Source organism: Myotis brandtii, unplaced genomic scaffold, assembly GCF_000412655.1.
Source record: "Myotis brandtii unplaced genomic scaffold, ASM41265v1 scaffold208, whole genome shotgun sequence".
NCBI lineage: Eukaryota > Metazoa > Chordata > Mammalia > Chiroptera > Vespertilionidae > Myotis > Myotis brandtii.
This window is the reverse complement of record NW_005357764.1, coordinates 1040071-1066259: the sequence shown is the minus strand read 5'-3', so window position 1 is coordinate 1066259 and position 26189 is coordinate 1040071. Positions and strand designations below refer to the sequence as shown.

The 26189-nt window shown below is 37.3% G+C and overlaps 1 protein-coding gene across 10 annotated transcripts in view; it reads left to right on the top strand.

Moving 5' to 3' along the window:
• Positions 1-26189, top strand: part of KIAA1109 (KIAA1109 ortholog) — a 157701-nt gene that overhangs the window by 39123 nt on the left and 92389 nt on the right. For 8 of the 10 annotated variants that reach the window (XM_014539039.1, XM_014539041.1, XM_014539036.1 and 5 more), the window contains 13 exons: positions 1392-1570; positions 1738-1844; positions 2979-3187; positions 6058-6285; positions 7066-7203; positions 10656-10835; positions 12976-13104; positions 17026-17145; positions 17812-18092; positions 19173-19423; positions 21199-21466; positions 22633-23470; positions 25838-25908. In XM_014539039.1, the coding sequence (XP_014394525.1) occupies positions 1392-1570; positions 1738-1844; positions 2979-3187; positions 6058-6285; positions 7066-7203; positions 10656-10835; positions 12976-13104; positions 17026-17145; positions 17812-18092; positions 19173-19423; positions 21199-21466; positions 22633-23470; positions 25838-25908 (2999 nt within the window). The remainder of the gene's footprint in view (positions 1-1391; positions 1571-1737; positions 1845-2978; positions 3188-6057; positions 6286-7065; positions 7204-10655; positions 10836-12975; positions 13105-17025; positions 17146-17811; positions 18093-19172; positions 19424-21198; positions 21467-22632; positions 23471-25837; positions 25909-26189) is intronic. The other 2 variants (XM_014539037.1, XM_014539038.1) reach the window with 2 other exon arrangements.

Genomic DNA, 26189 nt, shown 5'->3' with positions numbered 1-26189 from the left:
CCCTGAGTTTTCCAGCTTTCCCCAAGAAGTGGGGCAATAAGGAAACAATTCCGAGTTGATTATTTCTTAACCTTTGAGGCTGATCTATGTTCTTTTAAGCACCCATTCTAGCTCTAATGTTTACTATGTCTATGCACTAGATTTTATACTTCCCTATATGTCATTCCTCATTGTAATCACCTACAAACTCAAGCAATAGCCACAAATACCTTTCTTATTTTTATCTAAAAGCCAGCTTATATGCAGTCAGAATTTTGTGGAATGCCTAATTTTAGGGCACAAGCAGTCAGTAGTAGTTGTAGTATTGATGGAGGTTATGTGATAAAAAATAACAACAATAATAAAATCAGCTAATACCTGTTAATCATTTTGTATGTGCCAGACAGTATTTCCAGTGCTCATCTGTAGTCACTCATTTTATTCTGAGAACAACCCTCTTGAGGCAGGTGTTATTATTATCTGCATTTATGGACTAGGAGACTGAGGAGCTGAGTTTAGTAACTAGTTATGTAGCTAGTGAGTGGCTGAGGTGGAATTTGAACCCAGGTAACAAAGCTTAGGGTTCTATTCTTTTAAGCACTCTACTGTGCTGCTTATTAAGAAACTAGGCATCAGGATGAAAAAGATTAGGGAGCCTACTAATAAAAGGACAGAAGTGAAGCTGAATGAAGATCCTTTGATATACCAATTCAGAATTCCTAAAAGCCAATTGAAGAATCAAGAGTTATTAGAATTAAAAGAGACAATCATGTTTTAAAAATTAATAAAAATACAGAACATATTTCACTTGAGCTTATATTAGTGAGACAATTTTTTATTTTTTACTGAATTATATGTGAAATATCCATATATACCCATTGAAGATATCTTTTTTTTGTTTTTGTTTTTTATTAATCCTCACCTGAGGATATTTTTTCCCATAGATTTTTAGACAGAGTGGAAGGGATGGGGAGAGACAGAGGGTGAGAAACATCGATGTGAGAGACACATAGATTGGTTGCCTCCTGCATAGGATTGAGCCTGCAACTGAGGTTCATGCCCTTTATCAGAATCAAACCTAGGATCCTTCAGTCTGTGGGCCGACACTCGATCCACTGAGCTAAACCAGCTAGGGCTGAAGATAATCTTTTTACTGTTTTGTGGCAACTATGCTGTTTATTATCCTGACTTTTTTCTTAATATTGTAATCAGAATTTAGTTTTACTCTGTAAAATCTTACTCCAGTTATTCATCTGACTGTTCAGTGTTACATCTGCCATTTGGAATTTATGGTTTCTTTTTTTAAAAAAATTATTCTCAGGATTATTATGGAGAGGTTTGGCTGTAAATAGTATCTTAACATGTTTATGTACCTATTTTATTACTGTGGGTTATTATAAATTATTTTTTAGGGAGAAGATGTTGATCTTCATCTGTTTCTACCAGATTGTCACCCTAGTAAATATTCATTATTTATGCTGGTAAAGAATTGCCACCCAAATAAAATGACTCATGACACTGGTCTTCCTGCTGAGTGTCAGAGCAGCCAGAAAACAGTTAAACCCAAATGGCGGAACCTTACTCAAGAAAAGTGAGTACCTAACAGGAGTGACTTAAGTATTTTGTGTTTCTATGTGGAGAAACTGTTCTTCAGAGTCTTTCTAAGAATAATAATAACTTTGATTATCTGTACCTATTGTATGTATATACTGAAAGGAATAAGTACCTGACTAGAAACTTTATTCTTTACTCTTAAAGGGCTGGTTGGGTTGAATGTTGGACTGTCCCAAGTGTCATGCTTACAATCGATTATACATGGCATCCAGTTTACCCACAGAAAGCAGATGAGCAGTTAAAACAATCATGTAAGTGTTTTTTATATAATTTGTACTTTGAAACATCTGGTGTTATGACTGATAATCATCAAAGATACAAAAAAATGCATTTGTTCTTTTGACATAATTGTATACATTAAAATCTTTTAAGGATTTTGGTGTAATTATAGCTAACTTTTATTGAGCATTTACTATGTATAAATTAGTAGGCCAAGCTGTTTCCTGGCTTGCATTATCTCATTTGATCCTTACAACAACTATGAGCTAGATATTGACATTCTTTTTTTTTTTTTAATATATTTTATTGATTTTTTACAGAGAGGAAGGGAGAGGGAAAGTTAGAAACATCCATGAGAGGGAAACATCCATCAGCTGCCTCTTGCACACCCCCTACTGGGGATGTGCCCACAACCAAGGTACATGCCCTTGACCGGAATCAAACCTGGGACCCTTCATTCCGCAGGCCGACGCTCTATCCACTGAGCCAAACCGGTCAGGGCTTGACATTCTTATTATCATTGTAGAGTTGAGGAAATATGCTCAGAAAAAGCAATTATCTAATTTTCTCAGGTCTGTCTCTCTAGAAGCAGCAGAGCTGAAATAACAACAATGTGTATGTCAAACTACATATTTAAAGTACTTGATTTTGTGAAGTGTTAGTTTCTTTAATGCATTTGATAACTATCATAGTTATCCTGAAGCTTATGCCTCTTATAATTGGGGTCCAAAATGGAATTAGAGTCAAGTGATTATTCCTTTGTATTATTCCAGTGAGTTACGTTTTAAAGAATAATTTTCAAAATTGTTCTTATGTATGGAGCTTGGTAACATCGCACTGTATTTGAACAGCTGTTTAAAGGAAAACCACTGTACTTTAATGCCCAAGTATTATTAAAGCCTAATCATGACCCAAATTTATGTTGCAGGGATTTGATGTTAACAGGAATTTTTCATTGAGTCTGTGCAGTCTGATTCATGTATTTCTGCACATATTTCAATGAAGTCTGTTCTATTTTACATTCTTAATTATTAGTTTTTCAGGTTTGTTTTCAGTTATGCTATATGTATTATATCAGAGTTAATTGCTTTCATATTTGCCTTGAAGAATTTCTAAGAGGCCCTTTCCTCCCTTCACCAAACTTTTTGTTTCCGAATTTATCCCAGTGTCAGAAATGGAAGAAACAATGCTGTCTGTGTTGAGGCCATCCCAGAAGACATCAGACCGAGTCATTTCTTCTCCCTCTACTTCTTCCCGCCCACCTGTTGACCCCTCCGAGCTGCCACCTGATAAACTGCATGTGGAGATGGAACTTTCCCCAGACTCTCAGATAACTCTCTATGGACCGCTATTAAATGCTTTTTTTTGTATAAAGGTATGATTTTTTAAAAAGAACTTGCATATTTTTAGATATATGCAAAGCAGTTAATATCTAATTGAAATTGAGACCATTTGCAATAGCCAGTTGGATGATTTCAAGTGTTGAGAATATATTATATATGTTGAGAATAGATTATATAATAAAAGCCTAATATGCTAAGTGTCTGGTCATCTGTTCAACCAATCAAAGCATAATATGCTAATGATATGCTAAGGCCACTCAACTGTTCGCTATGACATGCACTGACCACCAGGGGGCAGATGCTCCGACCGGTAGGTTAGCTTGCTGCTGGGGTTCGGCTGATCGAGACTGAGAGAGATAGGACAGACATGCCCTGGAGCTCTCTCTCGGCCCCTCCCCCAGCTGGCCCCACCCCCGATGGACCCCCATTGGGGCAGGCCAGCCGGACCCCATCTGTGCACGAATTTGTGAACTGGGCCTCTAGCGTGTGTGTGTGTGTGTGTGTATGTGTGTGTGGCCCGGTGCATGACATTCGTGCACTTGTGGGGGGGGTTTCCCCTCAACCTGGCCTGCGCCTGGGGAGCGGGACCTAAGCCAACAGTCGGACATCCCCCGAGGGGTCTTTAGTGCTGCCGCTGCTGCACTCACCAGCCATGATCCCGGCTTCTGGCTGAGTGGCGCCCCCCCCTGTGGGAGCGCACTGACCACCAGGGGGCAGCTCCTGCATTGAGCGTCTGCCCCCTGGTGATCAGTGTGCATCATAGCAACTGGTTGTTCTGCCGTTTGGTGGATTTGCATATTAGCCTTTTATTTATAGGATAGTATAGATAGTACTAGACTCAATTATAAAATTATTTATTAAAGTAGTGTACTCCTCAGTTTATCATTATTTTGAGCATTTAGCATGTTCTAGGAGTTGTGCTAGCTGCTAGAGATAGAAGTGATATTGCATCTGCTCTCAAGGAGAAAAGTTAGGAGGGATAAAGCAGGACAGACCTGTGTGGACAAACTTTAACACATTGTACTTAATGCAGTAAGTATAAGTTAATTTCTTATCTGAGGGTAATTGGTACTAGGAAAAGTCTACTTCAAGTGAAACGATTCAAAATGGACAACTTTATTTCATGGTAATTAATCAAAGGTTTGTTTGGAGCTCCATCTTAACATTTGAAGCAAATATATGTAAGTAAGTTTATTTCAGAATATCACAAATTTAGGTTCTGAAGAAATATGCACTTATTTTTTGAGTAAGGACTAAATCAAGTGTTAATTAATTTTGGTATAATTCACTGAAATTAAATGACTACAGTATGAGAGCACTTAGAGGTTGCTGTCTTTAACATGCTTATGAAGAGAGGCTACTTTAAGAACAATATGTGAGGACTTCATCAGTTTTCTAGATGTCTCTCTTATCCTTTTGATATTCAGCTCATACTTTTAAAAAGTCACCAGAAGTCATCAATAATTTTTACTGATTTACTCTTCTGCATAGGTAATTAAGCCTTCCAGATCCTCACTTATCACTGAGAGGTTTACCAGAGACTTGAGCAGTTATCCAGTGAAACTGACATACTTATTATCATGAAATTTTGCATTTTCCCAAGATTTTTCAAATTCATGTTGGGTGTTTACTACATCTGACAACCAAAGAGAGACTAATTATCCAAACCCTAATAGTCACGGGCAGTGGCGTTCCGTGTGTGAGTCTAGTTTCACCAGTGCTTCCTTACACACTCCCTTTTGTGGTCTCATTGCTACAGAGGCTGGGATAGCGAATGCTTAGCTAGCAGAACCTGTAACACACAAGGTTCTGGGAAGGTTTGGGATGGTTAAAGCTGGTCAGGGAAAGACAGTCAAGATTTGCTAGCCAAGACTGGGAGGAGAAGTGCTAGTTGAATGGTTTAGAAGGTACCTAAAATCTCATGTCAAGCAGATTCTAAGTAGGACCTGTATTATTTAGAGGCAGGAAACAGAAGAAAAAGCACTGGTGTTGTGAGTCAGTAGTTTTGGATTTTTATTGTCCAGGCACTATATGAAAAGATAGTAATTGACCTGATGTCTGGAATCTTAGCCAGAAAACAAATGTCAATAACCAGAATGCAGAATTTACCAAACATTGACTTGTTTCTAATATTGAACAAATATAGTTAACAGTGTTAACAGGAATATTTTAACAACTTTTGATTAATACTGACAGATCAAATAGACAAAATACAAAATAAATGGGAAGAAAAATATTTTAATTAAAAATAAAATTTGATGCAAAGAAACAGAATATTATTAGTAGTGGGAACACTAATTAATGCATGAGAAACCAGGATGAACTATGTGAAAGGAAGTTTTGGTAACTGTTTTATAACATGTTTTGTCAGCAATAACCAAAATTGGACATTCTTATTAAACTGTTAAAACATTCCTGATAAATATTCCAACTGGAATATATGAATTGTAGTATTCAGCCAGTTGGATGTAGCCAAATTGATTTTCAGTGAAGTGATCTGCTTCCCCCAAAGGATGTCTCTGAGTATTATTTCCTCTGCACTCTGAGAAGTACAGTTGACAACTGTTGAACCTTATAAATCTCCAAAGATTTCTTCTAAGATGTAGGTTGCAAGTTTTTGCTATAATTAGAGGTGGTATTATCATGAAGCTTTACTACATAAACTTCTGTAACTTTTTGTTTGTTTGTTTTTTTGCTATAGAATATTTATTTGATAAGCAGCCAAGTAAGCATATGTCTTAAATATGTGTATCCTTTTTTCCATTTTTAAGGAAACAGACCACATGCTTTTAATAAAATAAAATAGGTTAGGGAGATGCTTAGTTTACAAACTTTAGGCAGTAAGGTGAAAAGTTATTGTTACATATTTCTTTTGATAGCCATTTGTTCTTAATATTTATAGGAAAACTATTTTGGGGAAGATGACATGTATATGGATTTTGAAGAGGTTATTTCAAGTCCGGTTCTGTCCCTGTCAACGTCATCCAGCTCTGGATGGACTGCAGTCGGAATGGAAGGTGATAGAAAGGAAAACGAAAGTTCAGCCAAGTCAATTCATCCTCTGTCCTTGCGTCCTTGGGATATTACCGTGCTTGTGAATTTGTACAAAGTTCATGGGCGTCTGCCTATTGTAAGTGTTTACTTATCAAAATAGTCTGGAATATCATGTGAAATTCACCCAGCATAGGAAACTGTATGTGTGCGCACACATATAACTATAGAAAAATTCAGATTAAAAACTTCTAAATTTATCCTTTTATCTCTATAAAGCTAGCTTATTTTCTTCAGAATGTGATTACTTGCTCATTTATAATTTTACTCTTTCTCCTTTCACTTGCGTTTCTTCTTTGTTGTTCTGTGTAACTTCAGAACATTTTGACATGTTTATAGTTAGCTTGAAGGATATTCTAGGATTTTACATTTTGTTAGTCTTCATCTCCAACTCCAGACCAGTTTGGGGCCTCATGGTGGACCTATTACAAAATCAAGATTCAGGCTTGACCCTGGAGGTGGAATTGTGCCCCTCCAGTTTCGTATCCAGCATTGAATCCTGGTTCACTCTAAGGATGACTTGTGGGCCTGTTGGGGCTGACTTGGAACAGGATTATATTCCCCAAAGAACCCATGGCCATTGGGTCCAGGCCAGATGTGGTGGGTGGCCCTGAGCTTTGGGCTGCCTACCGGCTGCATGTCATGTGCCTAGGGCTGCACAGCAGAGAGGCCACCTGTGTGCTTAGTGGACCTAATGTCCTAACTGGGGTTCCAGTAACTTGTGTTTGTCAGTAAAGCACTGTTTCTCTTTTTAAAATTCAAAATCTCTTAATCATATAAATACAGTTTTTATTTTCTTGTACTTCCCTGGTCTTCGCCTTTTTCTATATTTTGATTATGGGGTTTTGTTTGACTTTAGCACGGAACTGCCGATGGTCCTGAGTGTCCCACAGCTTTCTTGGAAAGACTGTGTTTTGAAATGAAAAAAGGATTTAGGGAGACCATGCTGCAGCTTGTGCTGTCACCCCTGAGTGTGTTCGTCAGTGACAACTATCAGGTAACGTGAAAGTGAGTCGTGTAGAGATTTAGAAATTTCTTGTTACTGTTTATAGGGTGAAAACAATGTGTTACATGGAGGCTACTGCTCTGTAAACTAGAGACTTTTCGTTTAACCATAGTAAGAAGTTTTGTATGTGTGTATGGATGTATGAGAGTTTTCCAAGAATCTGTTTCATTATCTTTCCGCTTTCCCTGTTTATGTGGTCCCAGACAATTATATATTATATCCATTGTTTTTAGAAATGGAAAGAAATACTTTATAACTTTCTCATTTATTTATGGAAGGGAAAAATGTAGAAAATATTGGTGGATTCTGCTGACAATCACAACCTAAGTATTACTATCAACCAGTACCATAAATCTTCAAAACATGCATATCTGCATGGCCAATGATTTATTTTTTTCATCTGACATACCTACAGGATACTTTGTTAACGCTTTCACTGTATCCCTGGGGCTCTTTTGGAAGAGAGCCAATGATATTCATCAAATGGGAATAATTTATATTCCTGGGTAGATTATTACTTCATAATTATTAATTTTTAATGACAGGTGGCTTCTCTTTCTACCATTACTTTAGGGCTCTTCTCTACTTTTAGAAATATAAATGGATTTAATATAAGGCCAGGGAAATATGTAAGTGGGAAGGTGTATCTGATACCTCAGATTATCAATGGATACTAACTTACTGTGGAGTCTGTGTAGTAATTGATCATCTTGTTTCTAATAGCCTACCCCCTTTTCACTGTTTTGCCATAAATGATTATATTTTTCTACATAGAATTTTAATTTATATTTTCATATATACATAGTATACTACATGCTTCTTTTGCCACAAAATGTGCTTCCTTTTTAAAACTTTTATTTCAAAATAATAATAGAGTCACAGGAAGTTGCAAAGTTAGTACAGTGAGTCCCTGTATCCCCTTCCCCCAGTTTCCCCATGTTGACCTTGTACATAATTATAGTGCAATATCAAAACCAGGAAGTTGACATTGGTGCAATGAGTGTGCATAGTTGTGTGTCTACTCACCCTATATAGATTGTCACTGAAATCAAGATGCAGCACTGTGCTATCATCAGAAAGATCTCATGTGCACAGCACTTTTATTTTAGCTTGCTGCAGGAACCTTAAAAACAACTCTTGTTCTTCTCTCTCTAATTAGCGGATCATTAGAATTGGTTGATGTTTTTTTGTGTTTTTTTTTAATTCTGGGAGGTGAGTGTGTGGAGAGGAAACCCATCTCCTTGTTTTCAATCTATTGAGGAAATTAATAAAGGTGAAGGGAAGTGTCTCCTGATGGCTGAGTTCTGAGAATCTTAGCTAAATATCTGGTTTCTTATGAATACCTGATGACACTTGAACTTTTATTTTTTTAAAATATTTTATTGATTTTCTACAGAGAAGAAGGGAGAGGGATAGAGAGCCAGAAACATCAATGAGAGAGATCGATCAGCTGCCTCCTGCACGCCCCCCACTGGGGATGTGCCCGCAACCAAGGTACATGCCCTTGACCGGAATCGAACCTGGGACCCTTCAGTCTGCAGGCCGACGCTCTATCCACTGAGCCAAACCGGTTCGGTGACACTTGAACTTTTATTTCCATCACTACATTCTCAAAAGACTGGACCAGATATAAAAAAAAACATTTTATTGAGCTCATTATGAGAGGTCAAGTCCCACAGATTGGACTTCCCCACCCCTGATCTAAAGCGATGGATGGATTATTGTGTCTGACTTAGGAAACTACACATTCTACTTCATGGTCATCTTATGACACATATTGGTTTCCTAGGCCTCCTGTGGCAAAGTATCCCACTTCGGGTGCTTGAGACAACAGAAATTCATTCTCTCACAGTTCTGAGCCTAGAAGTCTGAAACCAGGTGCTGGTGGGCCATGGTCTCTCTGAAGGCTGTAGGAGAGGATGTGCTTTGTTTCTTCCTAGCTTTTGCTGGTTGCTAGCAGTCCTTGGCATTACTTATCTTGTAGACACATCACTCAAGTTTTGCTTCCATATTCATATGGCATTCATGAGTCTATGTGTTCCCAGTTTTCTCTTACTAAAACATGTCTAAGAAGGAATCCCTAATCCAATGTAATCTCATTTTGACTTGATTGCATCTGCCAAGACCCTATCCTGTGTCCAAATAAAGTCACATTCACAGGTACATGGGCTTGGGACTTGAACATATCTTTTGGGGGATACCATTTACCCCATAACATGATGCAAGCCATAATACAAATTTCGAATATAACCTTTATTAGTGTATTAGGGAGGCTACACCTTTAGGACAGGCCAATTTCCATATGTATTTTTAAGCTTAAAAAAAAACTATGAAAAATTTTATACTGAGAATTATGGATTCTCTGTGCCAGAAGAAATCTTTACTGACCATCCTCCCCAACTCCCTCAGATAAAGCCAGGAAACTGAGGCCTGGAGAAGTTAGGCGATTTTATATACTGTTACACAACTTAGATGAAAATAAAATAAAACAGTTTTTAGAAGTTCTAGAGGTGTATTATAGTCATAATTTGAAACTTCCTTCTAAGAAGTCCTTATGAATTAGATTTTTTAGCCTTTCTCCTTAAAACAATTTTTTAAGAACACATTTCCACAAATGTGTTGAAACAAGGAACACTAACTCTGTAAGTTGGCCTGCACACACACACTGAGAAGGCTGCCATAGTAAAACTCACTTGGGAAATATCTGTGAACTGTCTCAGTGTATAGCCGTGTGTTGGTGTCTCTGAGAAGACCTGAGGTGAGGTCCTCTATGCAGGTACTCGGTCAGTAGTATCTGCTTTTGTGGTCACTTAGTTAGGTGCAGTGGGATACCTGATGACCAAGGCAGAAATGGTCTTTACCCTAGTCAACTGGTAGAGAGATAAATATGGAGGGAATTACCATTAAGATAAATACTTTCAAGTGTTAAAAGTGTTGCAAGGAGAAGTGTGAGGTGCTTGGTAGCATATCATGGTCTTGAGACAAGAACATGATAAAATATGCCTTTACTAACAAAATCTATATGGAAGATGGCTTCCTGCCCTAGTTCTTCATTTTATGGTCTTAATCTTTATTGTTCCCTGTTATTTTCTTCTTTTTAATATTTTAATCTCATGATTCTTGCCTTCCCACAAGACATTGTATTTCCTGCCAGTCAGAGTCTGGGTTTCTTTTTCTTCCTTAAGGCAGGGACCACTCAGAGAGCGACGTTCTTTGTAGGACTTTGCTGTCTTGCTTTGTAGCTGGGCTTTCATGGATACTGTCACTGCAGAAGCTTTACTCAGACTTTCATGGGTAAAAGGCGTGTCAGGAGCTTGTGAATCCTGAAGCCTTATTGTCCAGATAGCATGTTTTTTTACTGTTCGTCTCTGGGGAAAAAACAACTAGAAATCATAATGCGATTTTCTTGTATGTATTTCTCACTATCTTGTTCTTGTTTTCAGCAGCGACCCCCTGTAGATGACGCACTCAAGGAAGGTCATATCAATCTGTCCGGTCTCCAGCTGAGAGCACATGCCATGTTCTCAGCAGAAGGTCTTCCTTTGGGAAGCGATTCCCTAGAATATGCATGGCTAATTGACGTGCAGGCTGGAAGCCTCACAGCTAAGGTCACGGCACCACAGGTACGAGTGTCCAAGTACTATCTGCTACATTCTTTTCCTTTTCCTTCATTCACCCACTGCCCCAAGAGCAAGTTTTTGAATGTCCATTGCATTTCCACTAATGACATTCTGATTCCTGCCATTCACAATTTTTCTTAGCAATAGATGAATAAGAAACAAATTTCATTTTTCTGAGACACATGAAATTGATGAGTGTAATGTTGTATAATTGTACATAGTACTTTAAAGAATTTGAGACTTTCTATGGGAAAAACTTAGGCTGAGCTATATATTGCACATGTATGTATTATTAAGCTTATATTATATGATTCTCCACTGTTGGAATAATCTCCTTTTCCCAGTATATAGAATAGTTTTCTAAAAATTTTGCTTTTTTGTGTATTTCTTAGCATTTACGATATTAAGGATTAGGTAGCACAGTTCTTTACTTGTCATGTCTCAAAGCAAGATACCGTCATTTGTACCTGCTTATTAGTGATGTGGGGTACTGGTTTAAAAAATAGATATGAATTTACTGGTGAGTAAGCCTGGCTTAGAGGGCTAGTTAAGATCCTTTGGATAATTTTTCCTTCACTTTCACTATCCATCCCACTGTGTCTTTAGAAGACTCAGAGGCCTTAAAGATTACTTACTTCTAGAAATGGACCACTGAAATTTAGTAGAATAGTCATTTTACTGTAACATTTCACCTGTTGAGCCATATCTTTATGATAATATGCATGCTTATCTGGCATTTCAAAAGACTGAAATGTGGCAGAAATGTACATACTCAATTTTAATAAAAAGTTACAGAGTGGGTATGAAACATAATTGAGAGGTTGGTAGTAGCAACAAGATAAATAATGAATCGAAGTATCTTCTATATCTGAAAGAAATTGTTGGGATACAGCAAAAATTAGGATTCTAAAAATAGGAAAATAAATGAATTGCAAAGGGATATTTTCTATAGAAATGGATACAAATAAATATAATGGAATGTATAAAAGTGGACAAAAAATATTCAGTGCTCTATGGCCTCATAACTAGTCTGTCCTTAATATCCACCATTTCCTGTCTCTCCATTTATAAGTAAAAACTGAAGCATATAACAAAAGCTTGTTTTCTAATGAGCTATGCCAATCCTGCAAGACTGGATACGATTCCTTTAACCTAAGGATTGCTAGACTCTCACATGTTTATAAATTGCATTTCTCAGAAAATGAAATATTTTCTTCTGCCCTAGAGTCTTGGCATCACTGTTTTCTGTGAGATTCATGATTCCTTAGGTGCTTTTAATGTTTATGCCATTCTTTGTTTTAAAAGCAAAATTCATGTTTTCCAGTAGTTTAAATTATGTACTTTTTAGGGGGGATAATATGTATAACCATGTCTCAGTGTGTTTACTAATTCTAATCAGTTATGGAATTTGGGGTTTTTAAAAATCTAAAGATATGATGAAGAGTTGCTATATGGTTACTTAAGCTTTTATTTACATAAACAAACATAATCTTCAAAATACCTGATTTCCCCAAATCGTAGTTCAATATGATAATTAAATACTCAAATTTCACACCAAAACTTGATTGATTATTTGGTAGAGAATTCTAGGTGTGAGGACTCCGATTAGTCATATAAGAAGGAAGATATGACCTTGAAGAAAAGTACTTTAGAAGTTGAATTTTTCAGTTGAAATTAATTCATTTTGGAAATGTATTTTGTCATTCATGAATGTAAAGTAACACAAGTTTATAAATGATGTCAAGGTAGAAAAATCATGATATTAACTAACAAGTGGATTATGTAGCAGCATGTGTACGACGGCGCTTGATATCTTTCAAGCTGTGTTAATATTCTTTTTTTAAAAATATATTTTATTGAATTTTTACAGAGAGGAAGGGAGAGGGATAGAGAGTTCGAAACATCGATGAGAGAGAAACATCGATCAGCTGCCTCCTGCACACCCCCTACTGGGGATGTGCCCGCAACCAAGGTACATGCCCTTGACCGGAATCGAACCTGGGACCTTTCAGTCCACAGGCCGACGCTCTAGCCACTGAGCCAAACTGGTCAGGGCTGTGTTAATATTCTTAATTAGTTTATGAGCTCCAAGCGCTTGTTTAGTGTGCTAACATGTTGTCAAACTGTACTGCTTATTTTGCAGCTGGCTAGTCTCTTGGAGTGGGGGCAGACATTTGTTTTTCATGTGGTGTGTCGGGAGTATGAACTGGAAAGACCCAAGTCAGTAATAACATGTCAACATGGACTTGATCGTCGGTTCTGCGAATCCAAGGTATGTTGACAAATAGGATAGCAGTGTTACAAAATTTATGGACTTTTTTAAATGACCGATTAAAATATCAGCTTTAAAGCAAATGCACATAGGCACAAAGTAAACACTATAGTTCAATTTTTTAAATTAATAAAATTACTTTTGCAAATCATAGCCAGTTGTTATTTAGTTGTAAGTATCTAAAATATGAGATAATTGCCTGGCCGGTGTGGTCATTAGTTGAGTATTGACCTCTGAACTAGGATGTCATGGTTTGATTCCCAGTCAGGGCACATGCTCAGGTTGTGGGCTCAATCTCCTGTAGGGGGTGTGCAGAAGGCAGCCGATCAATGATTCTCTCTCATCATTGATGTTTCTATCTCTCTCTCCCTCTCTCTGAAAACAATTAAAAAATAAAATATGAGGTAATTATTAAAACATGCATTCACAAATAAATGGAGATATGAAAGTTTTATCTTTTACATGTTTGCTGTCAATACTCAGATTGCATTGAGTCTTTGGGATTGGCTCTATATTTGTGTAGAGAATTAGAAACTGAAGGCAGAGGAAGTTCAGATTCCTTGCATGACACTGTTTGCAGACTCCTCTCTTCTGCAGTGTGATTAGCAGTGTGGGGCATTTGCCAGTTTTCTTGACTTCATTTGTGCTCTTTCTACAACATTGCATGACCTTGACTCGGTCATTACAGCACCTTTAAAAGGTGCTGTGACAATGACAGGCAGACTGTTATTTTGTAGTAAATACTGTTCCTTATGAATTTGGGGGTGGGGAGCATTTGGAGGGGGCAGGGAGAAGTGTGCCCATTTCAGAAAACCCAGAAAACTCTGGTTTCAAAAGAGAAAAATAATTTACCCTATTCTATAATACAGAGATGACTATTGTTTAGTTTTTCTATTTTCTTTCCTGTGTGTCTTTCTTTATTCTTTTGCTATACAAAGTATATTTGTTTGCTAATATATTACTATAATTGAATGTGATTCATCCTGCTTTTAAAAAAAAATATTTTATTGATTTTTATCAGAGAGGAAGGGAGTGGGATAGAGAGTTAGAAACATCGATGAGAGAGAAACATCGATCAGCTGCCTCCTGCACACTCCCTACTGGGGATGTGCCCACAACCAAGGTACCTGCCCTTGACCAGAATCGAACCTGGGACCCTTGAGTCCGCAGGCTGACGCTATATCCACTGAGCCAAACCGGTTAGGGCAGATTCATCCTGCTTTTAATTTTATGTCCAAAAAAATCTGTAACCCATGCTTATTTACCAACAATAATGGAAATAGCTACAATTTGTGATAAAAATTAGTTTTTCCTGCCTAGCCAGTGTGGCTCAGTGGTTTAGTGTTGACCTATGAGCCAAAGAGGTTCAATTCCCAGTCAGGGCACATGCCCGGATTGTGGGATTGATCCCCAGTAGGGGGCATGCAGGAGGCAACCAATCTGTGATTTTCATCATTGATATTTCTGTCTCTTTCTCCCTCTCCTTTCCTCTCTGAAATAAATAAAAACATTAAAAAAATTACTTTTTCCTGTTCAATGCACATTGCCAGGCCCCAAGAAATTAGCTCCTTAATCATTTGTCAGCTGGTTAGTTTCTTTTTTTTTTTTTTTTAAATATATTTTATTGATTTTTTTCAGAGAGAAAGGGAGAGGGATAGAGAGTTAAAAACATTGATGAGAGAGAAACATCAATTCAGCTGCCTCCTGCACACTCTCCACTGGGGATGTGCCCACAACCAAGGTATATGCCCTTGACCGGAATCGAATCTGGGACTCTTCAGTCCACAGGCCGACGCTCTATCCACTGAGCCAAACCAGTTAGGGCTGGTTAGTTTCTTATGGATAATTCACACATGCTTACAGGCGTCTCCTCCCTTTTGTCTTATTTATTTTTATTATTTTTTTGTTAATCCTCACCCAAGAGTATTTTTTCCATTTATTTTTAGAGAGACAGAGAGAGAGAAACATTGATGTGAGAAAGACACATTGATTGGTTGCCTCCTGCATGCAGCCCCGTCTGGCACGGGGGATTGAGCCTACAATTGAGGTATATGCCCTTGACCAGAATCGACCCTGTGACCCTTCAATCTGAGAACCAATGTTCTAAGTACTGAGCCAAACTGGCTAGGGCCCTTTTTTCTTTTTTAGACTCAAAGCTTTTATGTCACATTCAGTTTTATTGAGGCATAATTTACATGCAATAAATTCACCTTTTTTTATACCACGTGTAAACAACCCTCCCCTTCCCCATGGACTGTATATTTCTACAAGTGTGTGTGTATTCAATATACAGGCATGCACATAGGCTCGCACATAAATATGTGTATACATTTTTAAAAATAATTGTTTATTGTTGAAAGTATTACGTATGTCCCCCCTTTTCCCCCATTGACCCCCTCCTGCCCATCCCCAGCCCCTTGCCCAGGCCTTCAGCACTCTATTGTCTGTGCCCAATTTACCCTTTTAAAGTTGTACATTTCACATTTTGATGAATGTGATAAATACTGGTGTAACCACTAGCACCAGTGAAGACCTGGAACATTTCTATCACCTTCAGTTCCTTCATGTCCCTTTGCAGTCAGCTGCTCTGCCATGCAACTCATATGCTTTCTGTCATTTTATTACTAGAGGCCCGGTGTACGGATGCGTGCACATTTAAAGGAAATAAATTAGAAGGTGGCGGCAGGGCAGGGCTGGGCAAGATGGGCTGGACACGCCCTGGAGCCAACCTCCCAGGGTCCCTCTCCTGCTGGCCACACCTGGGGTGGTGCCAGGGCTCAAAGGGTGTCTGTGGAATGAGTGAGTTCCCTCCAGCAGGTGGGGTCCCTCAGCCTGGCCAGTGGGGATGGGCCAAAACTGGCAGTCCTACATCCGAGGGGTCCTGCAGTGTGAGAGGGCACTCTGCAAAGTTGCTGTCTCTCGGCAGCTTCTGCGTTTAGTGTCTACCCCCTGGTGATCATTGCGCATCATAGCTACCAGTTGTACAGTCGAACGGTCAGACAGTCGCTTAGGCTTTTATATATGTAGATTATTATTTTTGTTGTTGTTAATCCTCACCTGAGAATAGTTTTCCATTGATTTTTAGGGAGAGTAGAAGAGAAAGGGTAAGACAGAGAAACATCAATGTCTGAGAAACACATCAATTGGTTGCCTCCTGCACGAGCCCTGACCAGGTTCTGGGTCGGGGAGGAGCCTGCAACCTAGATACATGCCCTTGACTGGAATCGAACCTGGGACCCTTTGGTCCACATGCTGACGCTCTGTCCACTGATCCAAACTGGCTAGGGCATGCTTTCTGTTATTTTAGATTTATTTGTTTTAGGTCTACTTTGTGTGGAGGAAATATATTCTTATAGTGCACTCTGCCACTAACAAGCAGTTATGTGCTGTTAGGCCAGTACTTACTCAGGGCTGCCATTGCCCCGGGAAGCTCATTGAAGTAGATGTCGTGTATGTTTTCGTCCAACCTAGACATGATCAAGTCTGTGTGTTAGGAGTAAAACTAAATTAAATCTGTGTGGCTTGTCTTAGATAGTACCATAAAATTCACAGTTGATGTATTTGTGGTTGTGTATAAAACAAGTATGTATATATGTGTATGGAGGACTCATAAAAAATCTTACAGCTTTAGACTATACATTTTTTATAAACCTCTAACAGTGATTACTTTGATGATTCCTTTTGGGTTTCATTAACAAGTTATATTCTGTCCATTTAAACTTGCTACTTGCCCCTTTTAAATGAAAATCATACATAATTACTTGTGATTAGTTTTCTAATTTGGAAAGACTTTAATTGCTGATGATTTTGTTTATCATTATAAAAAAGTGAAATTTAACATACTGATTTTAAAAAATACACATGTGATCAGAATTTTGTTTGTGTGTTTAAATAGAATTATTCCATCTTTTTCCATTTTAGTTGAGTTGTATTCCTGGCCCCTGTCCAGCTTCAAATGATTTGAAATACACCATGACTCGTTTAGCGGTAGATGGAGCTGATATTTATATTGTGGAGCATGGCTGTGCTACAAATATAAAGGTACATGTTTGTCTGTTTCTTGGCCAGTGTAGTTCTTTTTCCTTTTTACCAAACCAGACCTCTACTTCTTGAAATACAACACACATTTATAATTTGTCATCTGACCAAATACTACAGAATTCTAGAAGATAGTTGTTTTCAGCTCATTCATGGTCTCTTCCAGTATTACTTTTTAAAGGCATACTTTCCTGCTATTTTACTCTAACTGAATCATTATAACATTACTTTGTGGCAGAGATATAGACTAGTAGCTTTCTTTATGGCAGGGAAGTGGACTGGTAATGTTTTTCAAAGATTGGATTTTGAATGCTTATAGGTTTTATACATTATGGTTCCTGCCTGGCTCCAGAAAACATTTGTTTACCACCTCTGCTTTGTGCATTACTGTTTAAAATCAAGCTTTGTTAAGATTTTATTACTTATTATTCTAGCTTTCTTATTTCTCTTTTTTTTCTTTGGACTATGTTCTATGTTCCTTTTATCCTTTTCTTAAATTGAATGTTTTTATTCTGTTACATTTATTTTTGCTATTTCTCTTTCCTCCTTTTCCTTTCCTTTTCTTCTCTTTTATGCAACTTGAAATAATTACCTATTATGTAGTTTATTCTAACTTGCTAAAAAATACAGAAACTAGAGTTTTGTTTCATTTTCTTCATTCAACTTTAGATGGGGGCAATCCGGGTTGCAAATTGTAATCTCCACAACCAGTCGGTTGGGGAAGGGATAAGCGCAGCAATTCAGGACTTCCAAGTGAGACAGTACATCGAACAGATGAATAATCCCAGAGCTGGGCTCCAGCCTGCGATTCTGCGGAGGGCCTACTGGCTAGAAGCTGGCTCGGCCACCTTAGGACTAATCACTGTTGATATTGCACTGGCAGCTGATCATCATTCTAAACATGAGGCACAGAGACATTTCTTAGAAACTCACGATGCCAGAACTAAGAGGTAAGTGAAATTTAAGATGAAAATTGCTGGATAATTATAGAGGAAGTTTTACTGTTAGAAATGGAATCAGAGTATTTAAGTAAAGACCTAATATGATTGTGTCCCTACATGGTAACTCATTGACTTTCAGCTTTTTGGGTGCCTTTGTGGATATTTGTTTCCAAGGAGTTTTGGGAGCACGTGTATTAATTTCTGATATAACCAGAAAAGTTATTGACCATGTAGGCCATTAATTTATTAGTGTTTTCTGAAAAGTATAGTTTCTTTTTTTAAATAATATTTTTACTGGTTTCAGAGAGGAAGGGAGAGGGGGAGAAAGGTAGAAACATCAATGATAAGAGGGAATCATTGATCGGTTGCCTACTGCGTGCCTCACACTGGGGATCAAGCCCGCAACCCAGGCATGTGCCCTGACCAGGAATCAAACCATGACCTTCCGGTTCATAAGACGATACTCAACCACAGAGCTACACCAGCCGGGCCATATTATCTCAGTTCTTAATACTTCATTTAGAGAACTAATTACAAAATATTTGTAATTTTTTCCTCTAAAATAGAGCATTATTTTGATTTGATTAAGAAATAATTTTTTACTTGGCCCATATTTATAATATTTTGGGTGTATTAAATTTGCCATGTGAAATAGGCTCTCAGATGCCCAAATCTATTAAACATAATCTATACTAATAGTTTTGTCCATTTTTTAGATTAAAGTTTAAAATTTTTAGTCCTTTTGAGAATATTTACTGTTTTTTTTAAACTGGATTTAAATTATTTTTATATGTGCTTGTTCTTAGCGCTTTGGTTTATTTTAATGTATGCTATATGTCTCTTATTGTTCCTACTTATTTCCATCTCACTTACCATGGTGAGACTGTTGTTTGTTTGTTTGTTTAAAATGGCAGAATGATTAAAAAGACATATCACAGTAAAAATGAACCTTTGTGTTTACCGTGTCTTTTATAAATATTAATAATTAACTTATGTGTTACTAATTATCTGCTAAAAAGTTTTTCTGTTCTTAATGAGTTTTTGTTCCATTGCTGTTTCTCATTTTTTTTTGTTTGGGATTCTGTTCAGGCTGTGGTTTTTGTGGCCTGATGACACCCTGAGGAATAAGAGGTGCAGGCACAAGTGTGGCTGTCTCGGTGGCTGCAGATTCTTTGGTGGCACAGTGACTGGCCTAGATTTCTTCAGGCTTGAAGAGTTGACACCATCCAGTAGCTCTGCATTTTCAAGCACGAGTGCAGAGTCGGACATGTACTACGGACAGTCTCTGTTGCAGCCTGGGGAGTGGATTATTACCAAGGAAATTCCCAAAATGGTAGACGGTAATGAAATGTGCTAATCTTTTTCATCTTTATCCCTATGCCATCTGAGAGGAGTTCACTGTTACTGTGTGCAATTCCATTTTTTGAGCCGTCTCGGAGGTAGGATTTCATAGCCTGCCTTGTTTTGCAGGTGATTGAGCTAAAGCCAGGTAAGATGTGAGTTTTTCAGATTTATGCAAGGCAAAAGTAGGTCCACTATTCATCCAGACGTATTCTAAATATTTCCTTTTATGTCATCATTTTCCTGGGAGCCAGCTTCCACAGATACACTTAGGAATAGTTATGTTTTAAAGTAATGGTTGTTTTACCAGTTCACTTCAATAGGAAAACTTAGCAATAGTAATATTTATACCATTGGCCCCCCTGTTATCAATTATTTTGGCAAAATATTCTTATCTCTAAAATTAAACTTGTCAAGAAGAGAAGTATGGTCTTCCCATAGAGTCTGTAGGATAACTGCAAATATATGCATTTGGTATGAGCAGTGAATGGTGTATTCACTGGATATTAGTTTTAGATTTATCTTGTATCTTTGCTCTAAAGACTTCAGATATGATTTTTCCTCTGGGTTTCTTAGTTGTATGTTCCTACAATTAAGTGTAATAATTATTGCTTAAGTTTCTATGCTGTCAACAAATGAAATGTAGAAAAGTCCTAATATTTCACCAATATTTAGTCTTGTTTCCTTTGTTCATTCAAAACCATTAACTTAGCACTGCCTTAGTGGAAAGAGCTGGACTACATATCTACATATGCCTAATTCCTGTTTAAGTGACTTTTCACTGAATAGTAAGATAGAAGTGTGTACACATTATTTTAAGGTTGTTTGACTTTAGCAGTTTGGCTTATAAGAGCAGATTATCTTATAAAATCAGCAAACACCAAAACTTCTTGACATGGGAAGGAAAGAAAGTTGCTAAGTACAATTTAACTTCAGTTAAATTGTCTTCTTATACTATTACCTACTTACATTTGAATAATGTTGTTTTTAAAGATTTACACAGGCATTTTCTCACTTAATCCCCAAACTACCATGTGAGTTGCATATCATACCGGTTTATAGTGAATAAACTGAGTCTCATCACTGAGACTAAGGTGCGTGAAGTCTATAGCCACGTACATGCCTGAGCAGAAGCTAGAATCAGCCCCTTCCCATCACGTAATCTCATAGGGCTCTTATCACAGACCTGAGGATGTGTTCCCGATCAAAGAAAACATGATAACCAAATGCAATCATGTATGATCCTAGATTGGATCCTATACTGGAGGGGACAGAATGCTCTAAAAGACCTTATTGGTTTAGCTGAGAAAATTAGAAAGCATGTGGTAGTAATCTCTATAAATACTAAATTGTTAAGTCAGTAACTATACGGGGGTTATGTATTATCCTTAGGAAGTAAGCCCTTGAATATCTAGGGTAAAAGACCACAATGTCTGCAAATTTCTCTCCAAGGGTTCAAAAAGTATTATGTAAATAGAGTAAATGGGGCAAAGTGTTTGGGAAATTCCAAGTAAAAGATATGTGGTGGCTTTGTGCTTATTCTTGAAAGTTTTCTGTAAGTTTGAAAATTTTCCAAATAAAAGTTAAAAAAAAAGAAGACAAAAATTCACTGTCTGTGGATTCTGGATCCACACTTAGGTAGATACTTTGCTTTATGAAATTATATACTTGTGCTTTTAAAAAATGATTATACTTCAAGAAATTGAATTAAGTTGCCATGTTATTCATAAATTGCTTTTGAAATTACTATGTTCACATAACTTGCTTTTGTTGGTTGGTGTAGGTCATGTGAACAGCATGAAGAGGAAAGAATGGGAGAACAAATCAGGAGGAATGGAAGTGGAGAGAAAGACTCAGCACCTGAGCCTGCAGGTCCCCATGCGCTGTCACAGCTCGTCCTCGTCCTCAGATGACAACAGCAGCTCCAGTGCGGCCCAGCCTTTACTGGCTGCGGACAAGGAAAGCCCCTCTTCTGTGGCTGATGACCCTGTGCCTCAGAAGGAATTCCTGCATGGAATGAAAAGAGATGACGGCCCAGTGAGGTCAGTTACCAAGTAGATGCGGGAACCTGCTCACAATAGGATTATAATTGCTTCAAATTGTGACCAGAAAAACTACTTTCCTCTCACCTCACCTACTGTAGAAAATGTTTTTCTCCTCTTGAACATGTTTTTAAATGTCCATTTGCTGTTGTCTCTTTGATTATAAAAGTAGTACATATGTATTCATTACAGGTATTAGGAAAATACAGAAAAGTATAATGATAATAAATATTTCTTGTTATTTGACCTCTCAGAGTGAACTCTTGTTAACCTTTGGGCATTATCCTAGACTGGTGAATATTTTTGTCCTCCTCTTTCTATAATGGTTGACTCCTCATTTCTCGAAACACACTTTCCTCTTGACTTGATGGCACATTTTAGGTTCTCCCCCTTCCCCTCAGCTAGTCCTTCTCAGGCTCTGTTTCCACGTCTTCCATTTTTTTCTCCCTTCTTTTTCTTCCTCTTACAGTGGCCATTTATGAAATGTTGCTGTCCCTCAAAACTCTGTGCCCTTTTCTCCATTCTCTATACTGTCTCCCCAGATGGTCTCTCTAACTGTTTGGCTTCGATTATGATCTGTAGCTCACATCTTTAAACTCCAGGCAAAACCTTTGTCTCTCTAAGCCCAGTTACCTTCTTGATATATCTGCTTGGATATTACACAGTGACCTCAAGCTTGGCATATGGCCTTGTGCCTGTCATGGTCAGCTTGCTTTGCTTCAGTAAATGGCACCTCTACATCAGTTGCCAAAGTTAGAAGTATTAGGGTTATCTGTGACTTTTTTCTTTCCTTTAAGTTCTCTCAGTTAATCAAAGGTCTCTGGTGCATTTTCTTGGACAAGCTTTTAAAGGATATGAAAAAAATAACACCACCTAATGAATAGATTAATTTTCATGGATTATGGATAGATAATATTCATGGGTTTCTTTAAGTTTTGTTGTTGTTTTTGTTTTAAGCTTCCTCATTTTTGGGAACTATATGGGATATGAACACATTGTTTTGTTACTTTGTATGGCTATTTTATTGTAAAATTTTAGATTTTCTTCATTTGTTTGTAAAATAAATGATTAAAATGACTAAAAGGATTTTATAATTACTTTTCTTTATATTTAGAGTAAGTGATATGATAATACAGTAAAGGTAATAGCTTTGTTTTCTATTTTAGTGTTCCTACAGAAATTTCAGGAAATAGCCCCGTGTCTCCTAATACTCAGGATAAGTCAGTAGGTCAATCCCCTCTGCGGTCTCCCTTGAAACGACAAGCCTCTGTATGTTCCACCCGACTTGGAAGTACCAAGAGCCTGACTGCAGCTTTCTATGGGGACAAGCAGCCAGTCACAGTTGGAGTCCAGTTTAGTAGTGATGTCTCCCGAAGTGATGAGAATGTACTGGACTCACCAAAGCAGAGAAGAAGTTTCGGTTCCTTTCCATACACACCATCAGCAGACTCTAATTCATTCCATCAATATCGATCAATGGATTCCAGCATGTCAATGGCTGACAGTGAAGCCTACTTTTCTGCCGCTGAAGAATTTGAGCCTATTAGCAGTGACGAAGGCCCTGGGACCTATCCAGGTAGAAAAAAGAAGAAAAAGCAGACCCAGCAGATTGACTACAGTAGGGGTTCCATATATCACAGTATCGAGGGACCACTCACTGGCCACGGAGAAAGCATTCAGGATCCCCGAACTCTGCCATTCAAAACTCACCCTTCCCAGGCTTCATTCGTTTCTGCACTAGGTGGCGAAGATGATGTTATAGAACATCTGTATATTGTAGAGGGTGAGAAAACAGTAGAGAGCGAGCAGATCACTTCTCAGCAACCAGTGATGAGTTGCTATCAGACTTACCTTACTCAGTTCCAGGTGGTTAACTGGTCAGTGAAGCACCCAACCCACAAAAGGACCTCCAAGTCTTCCCTCCATCGACCCCTTGATCTGGATACACCAACCAGTGAAGAAAGTTCATCATCATGTGAACAGTTCTCTGTTCCAACTTTTAAGGTATAAATCAAATCATTAGTTTTTACACTGATATATTTATTTAGAAAAATGGATTTTGAAGTTGTTTTCACAATTACTCAGTCATTTTAGCTACCTTTCTGAAATCAAGGCTTCATGTATAATAGTAGGTCTCAGGATTAGTGGTGGGAATTATAAAGTGAAGTATATAAAATTGAGGAATAGTTAGATTTGATAGTCACAATGTTAGTCAACAAATGTAATAGTTTCTATATACACAGTACTCTTTTTTTTTAAAATATATATTTTATTGATTTCTTACAGAGAGGAAGGGAGAGAGATAGAGAGTTAGAAACATCGGTGAGAGAGAAACATCAATCAGCCACCTCCCGCACATCCCCCACTGGGGATGTGCCCGCAACCCAGGTACATGCCCTTGACCGGAATCGAACCCGGGACCCTTTAGTCCGCAGGCCGACGCTCTATCCACTGAGCCAAACCGGTTTCGGCTATACACTGTACTCTTAAGATTAGGATCAAGTCTGTGAATCTGTATTTTCTGTCTCTTAAAAATAAATTTTGAAATTGTTTTTTGATAGTTGGTGTTCTAATTCATAACTGCTTCTCTTGCAAATTCAGTTCCATTCACTTGAAATTTGATGTCTTATAATTTAGTATGACTGGCTATTGGCCACTTCTGTAGTGTATTCTGTAAATGGCTTTTTAAAGAGGAGTTAAAAATAAGTTAAAGTAAATGTAGTAACAATAGTCAATATGAAAACTATTTTATAAAGTTAATACATTTATAAGAGAATTTTTTATGGGTTTAGACCAAAATTAAGCATATGGAATCTTATGGAACTGGTTACATATACATATGCATTTATTTAAAGTGTTTTAATGTATTCATTCTTAATTCATATATTATTTACCACCATGTGCCCAACACATAATGAAGGAAACTATGGAGCTTATAGTTTAGGGGACAGAGACACAGTTAATAGATAAATGGATATAAGTATATGATTACAAATTGAGAAGAGTCTTATGAAGATAATCAAAGAATACTGGGATGGAAAATAATAGATTGTATTGACAAGACAACACTTAAACTGAGGTAATATTTAAACTGAAACTTAAAGGATAAGGAATAGTGGAGGATTAGAAAACCTAGGGCAATTACATTCAGGGAACAGGGATCAGCCTCGCTGAATTGCTAAGGAAGGAAAGAAGTTAGTTTGCTTGAGACCTGGAGAGGTAGCAGGGATCTGCTCCTGATGAGCTGTACACCTGAGTAAGGTGACAGAGCAGGTATCAGTAGTTAGAATTTTATTTTAGTTTCATTGAGAAACTTGCAAGAGCTCTAAGGAAATGTGATGTGATGTGTAGTTTGTGGAACTGCGACTAAGTGGAACTGAATTGTCATTAAGCGAGAGAGGAAATGGGGTGACCATTTACTTAGGAGACTGTGGCAGCAGTCTGTGCAAGAGATGACAGGTTTGGGCTTAAGTAATGTTGGAAATGTGATAATGGAGTTGAATATCCTTACAGATATTGAGATATATGTATGTGTGTGCAATATATATTGAAGGAAATAGAAACATTAGTAACAGTTACAAAGTTTTGGTTTTAAGGTTGTGCCCGTTTCTCTTCTTGCCAAGATAAATTGCTCATGCTAAGATTTCAAAATGTTCTCTTTATTCCATGTGAAAATATGTTGGTTTATGAATTTTCCAGTATAAAACTGAATGGTACTTGCTGTGCAGAATAGTACCTGAGAGATTAGAATTATTTTAGTATTTTCAATAAATCTTTTAGATTTGACTAGGCAGTCTGGAGAAAATAAGCCAAGTAATTCATATCTTTAGATCACTTTAAAAATAGAACATAGGAAGTAAGAAAGTTATTTTTCTCCATTAAATCTAAGTAAATGGCTAACATTTAAAAGGGTTCAGTTTGGTTGTTCAAGTGTATTGTTTATATTATTTACCTTTCATTGATATTACAATCCAGCTTTTTCTATAATATAATGTTTCTATGGGATTCTTTCCCATTTGAAAGTTGATTTTCCCAGGAAGACTCTAAAATTAGCTTAAAGTTAAGCTTAGTGTAAATGGTGCTCCAGAAGACAGACTTGGAAGCACTCCCATTTAAGTCTTGTTGGATAGTCTTTTATTCTCATTGCTGAGTTCTACAGCCCTGCCATTTGTCTGAATAAACTGAAAATGAAATTGTCAAATAAATATTTTCTATGATTTTTTCAATTTGTCTGTGAAATATTTATAGCATATCTGTGAAAATCATATTAACAAGGTAATCTGGATATTCACAAATAATCGGTCTATAGCATAAAATTAGAGGATAATTAATATTAAAATTCTACTCTATAAGCAAAATTTTATATTCTAGGTTATCAAACAGGGGCTCACAGCTAATTCTTTACTAGACAGAGGAATGCAACTTTCGGGATCAACTTCAAAGTAAGTAAAAATTATATACTTTTAAAGACTAAAGTGTTTTTCTTGATTATAAGACACATAAAGTTTATTCTAAAGAATAACCATTCTTTAATTGACTATAGACTTTATTTTATGAATAAATTACCACAAATAATTCAGCTGTTTGTCTGTGATGGCTTTGCCTACATTATAAGCAATCAGTGGCATTTCTTTTAGCATACTATGCAAGCCATCACTGGCATAACAAGACTGGAAACTAGTAAGAATTCAGAACTGAAGTTTTCATGTTTGGAAAAGCTCCA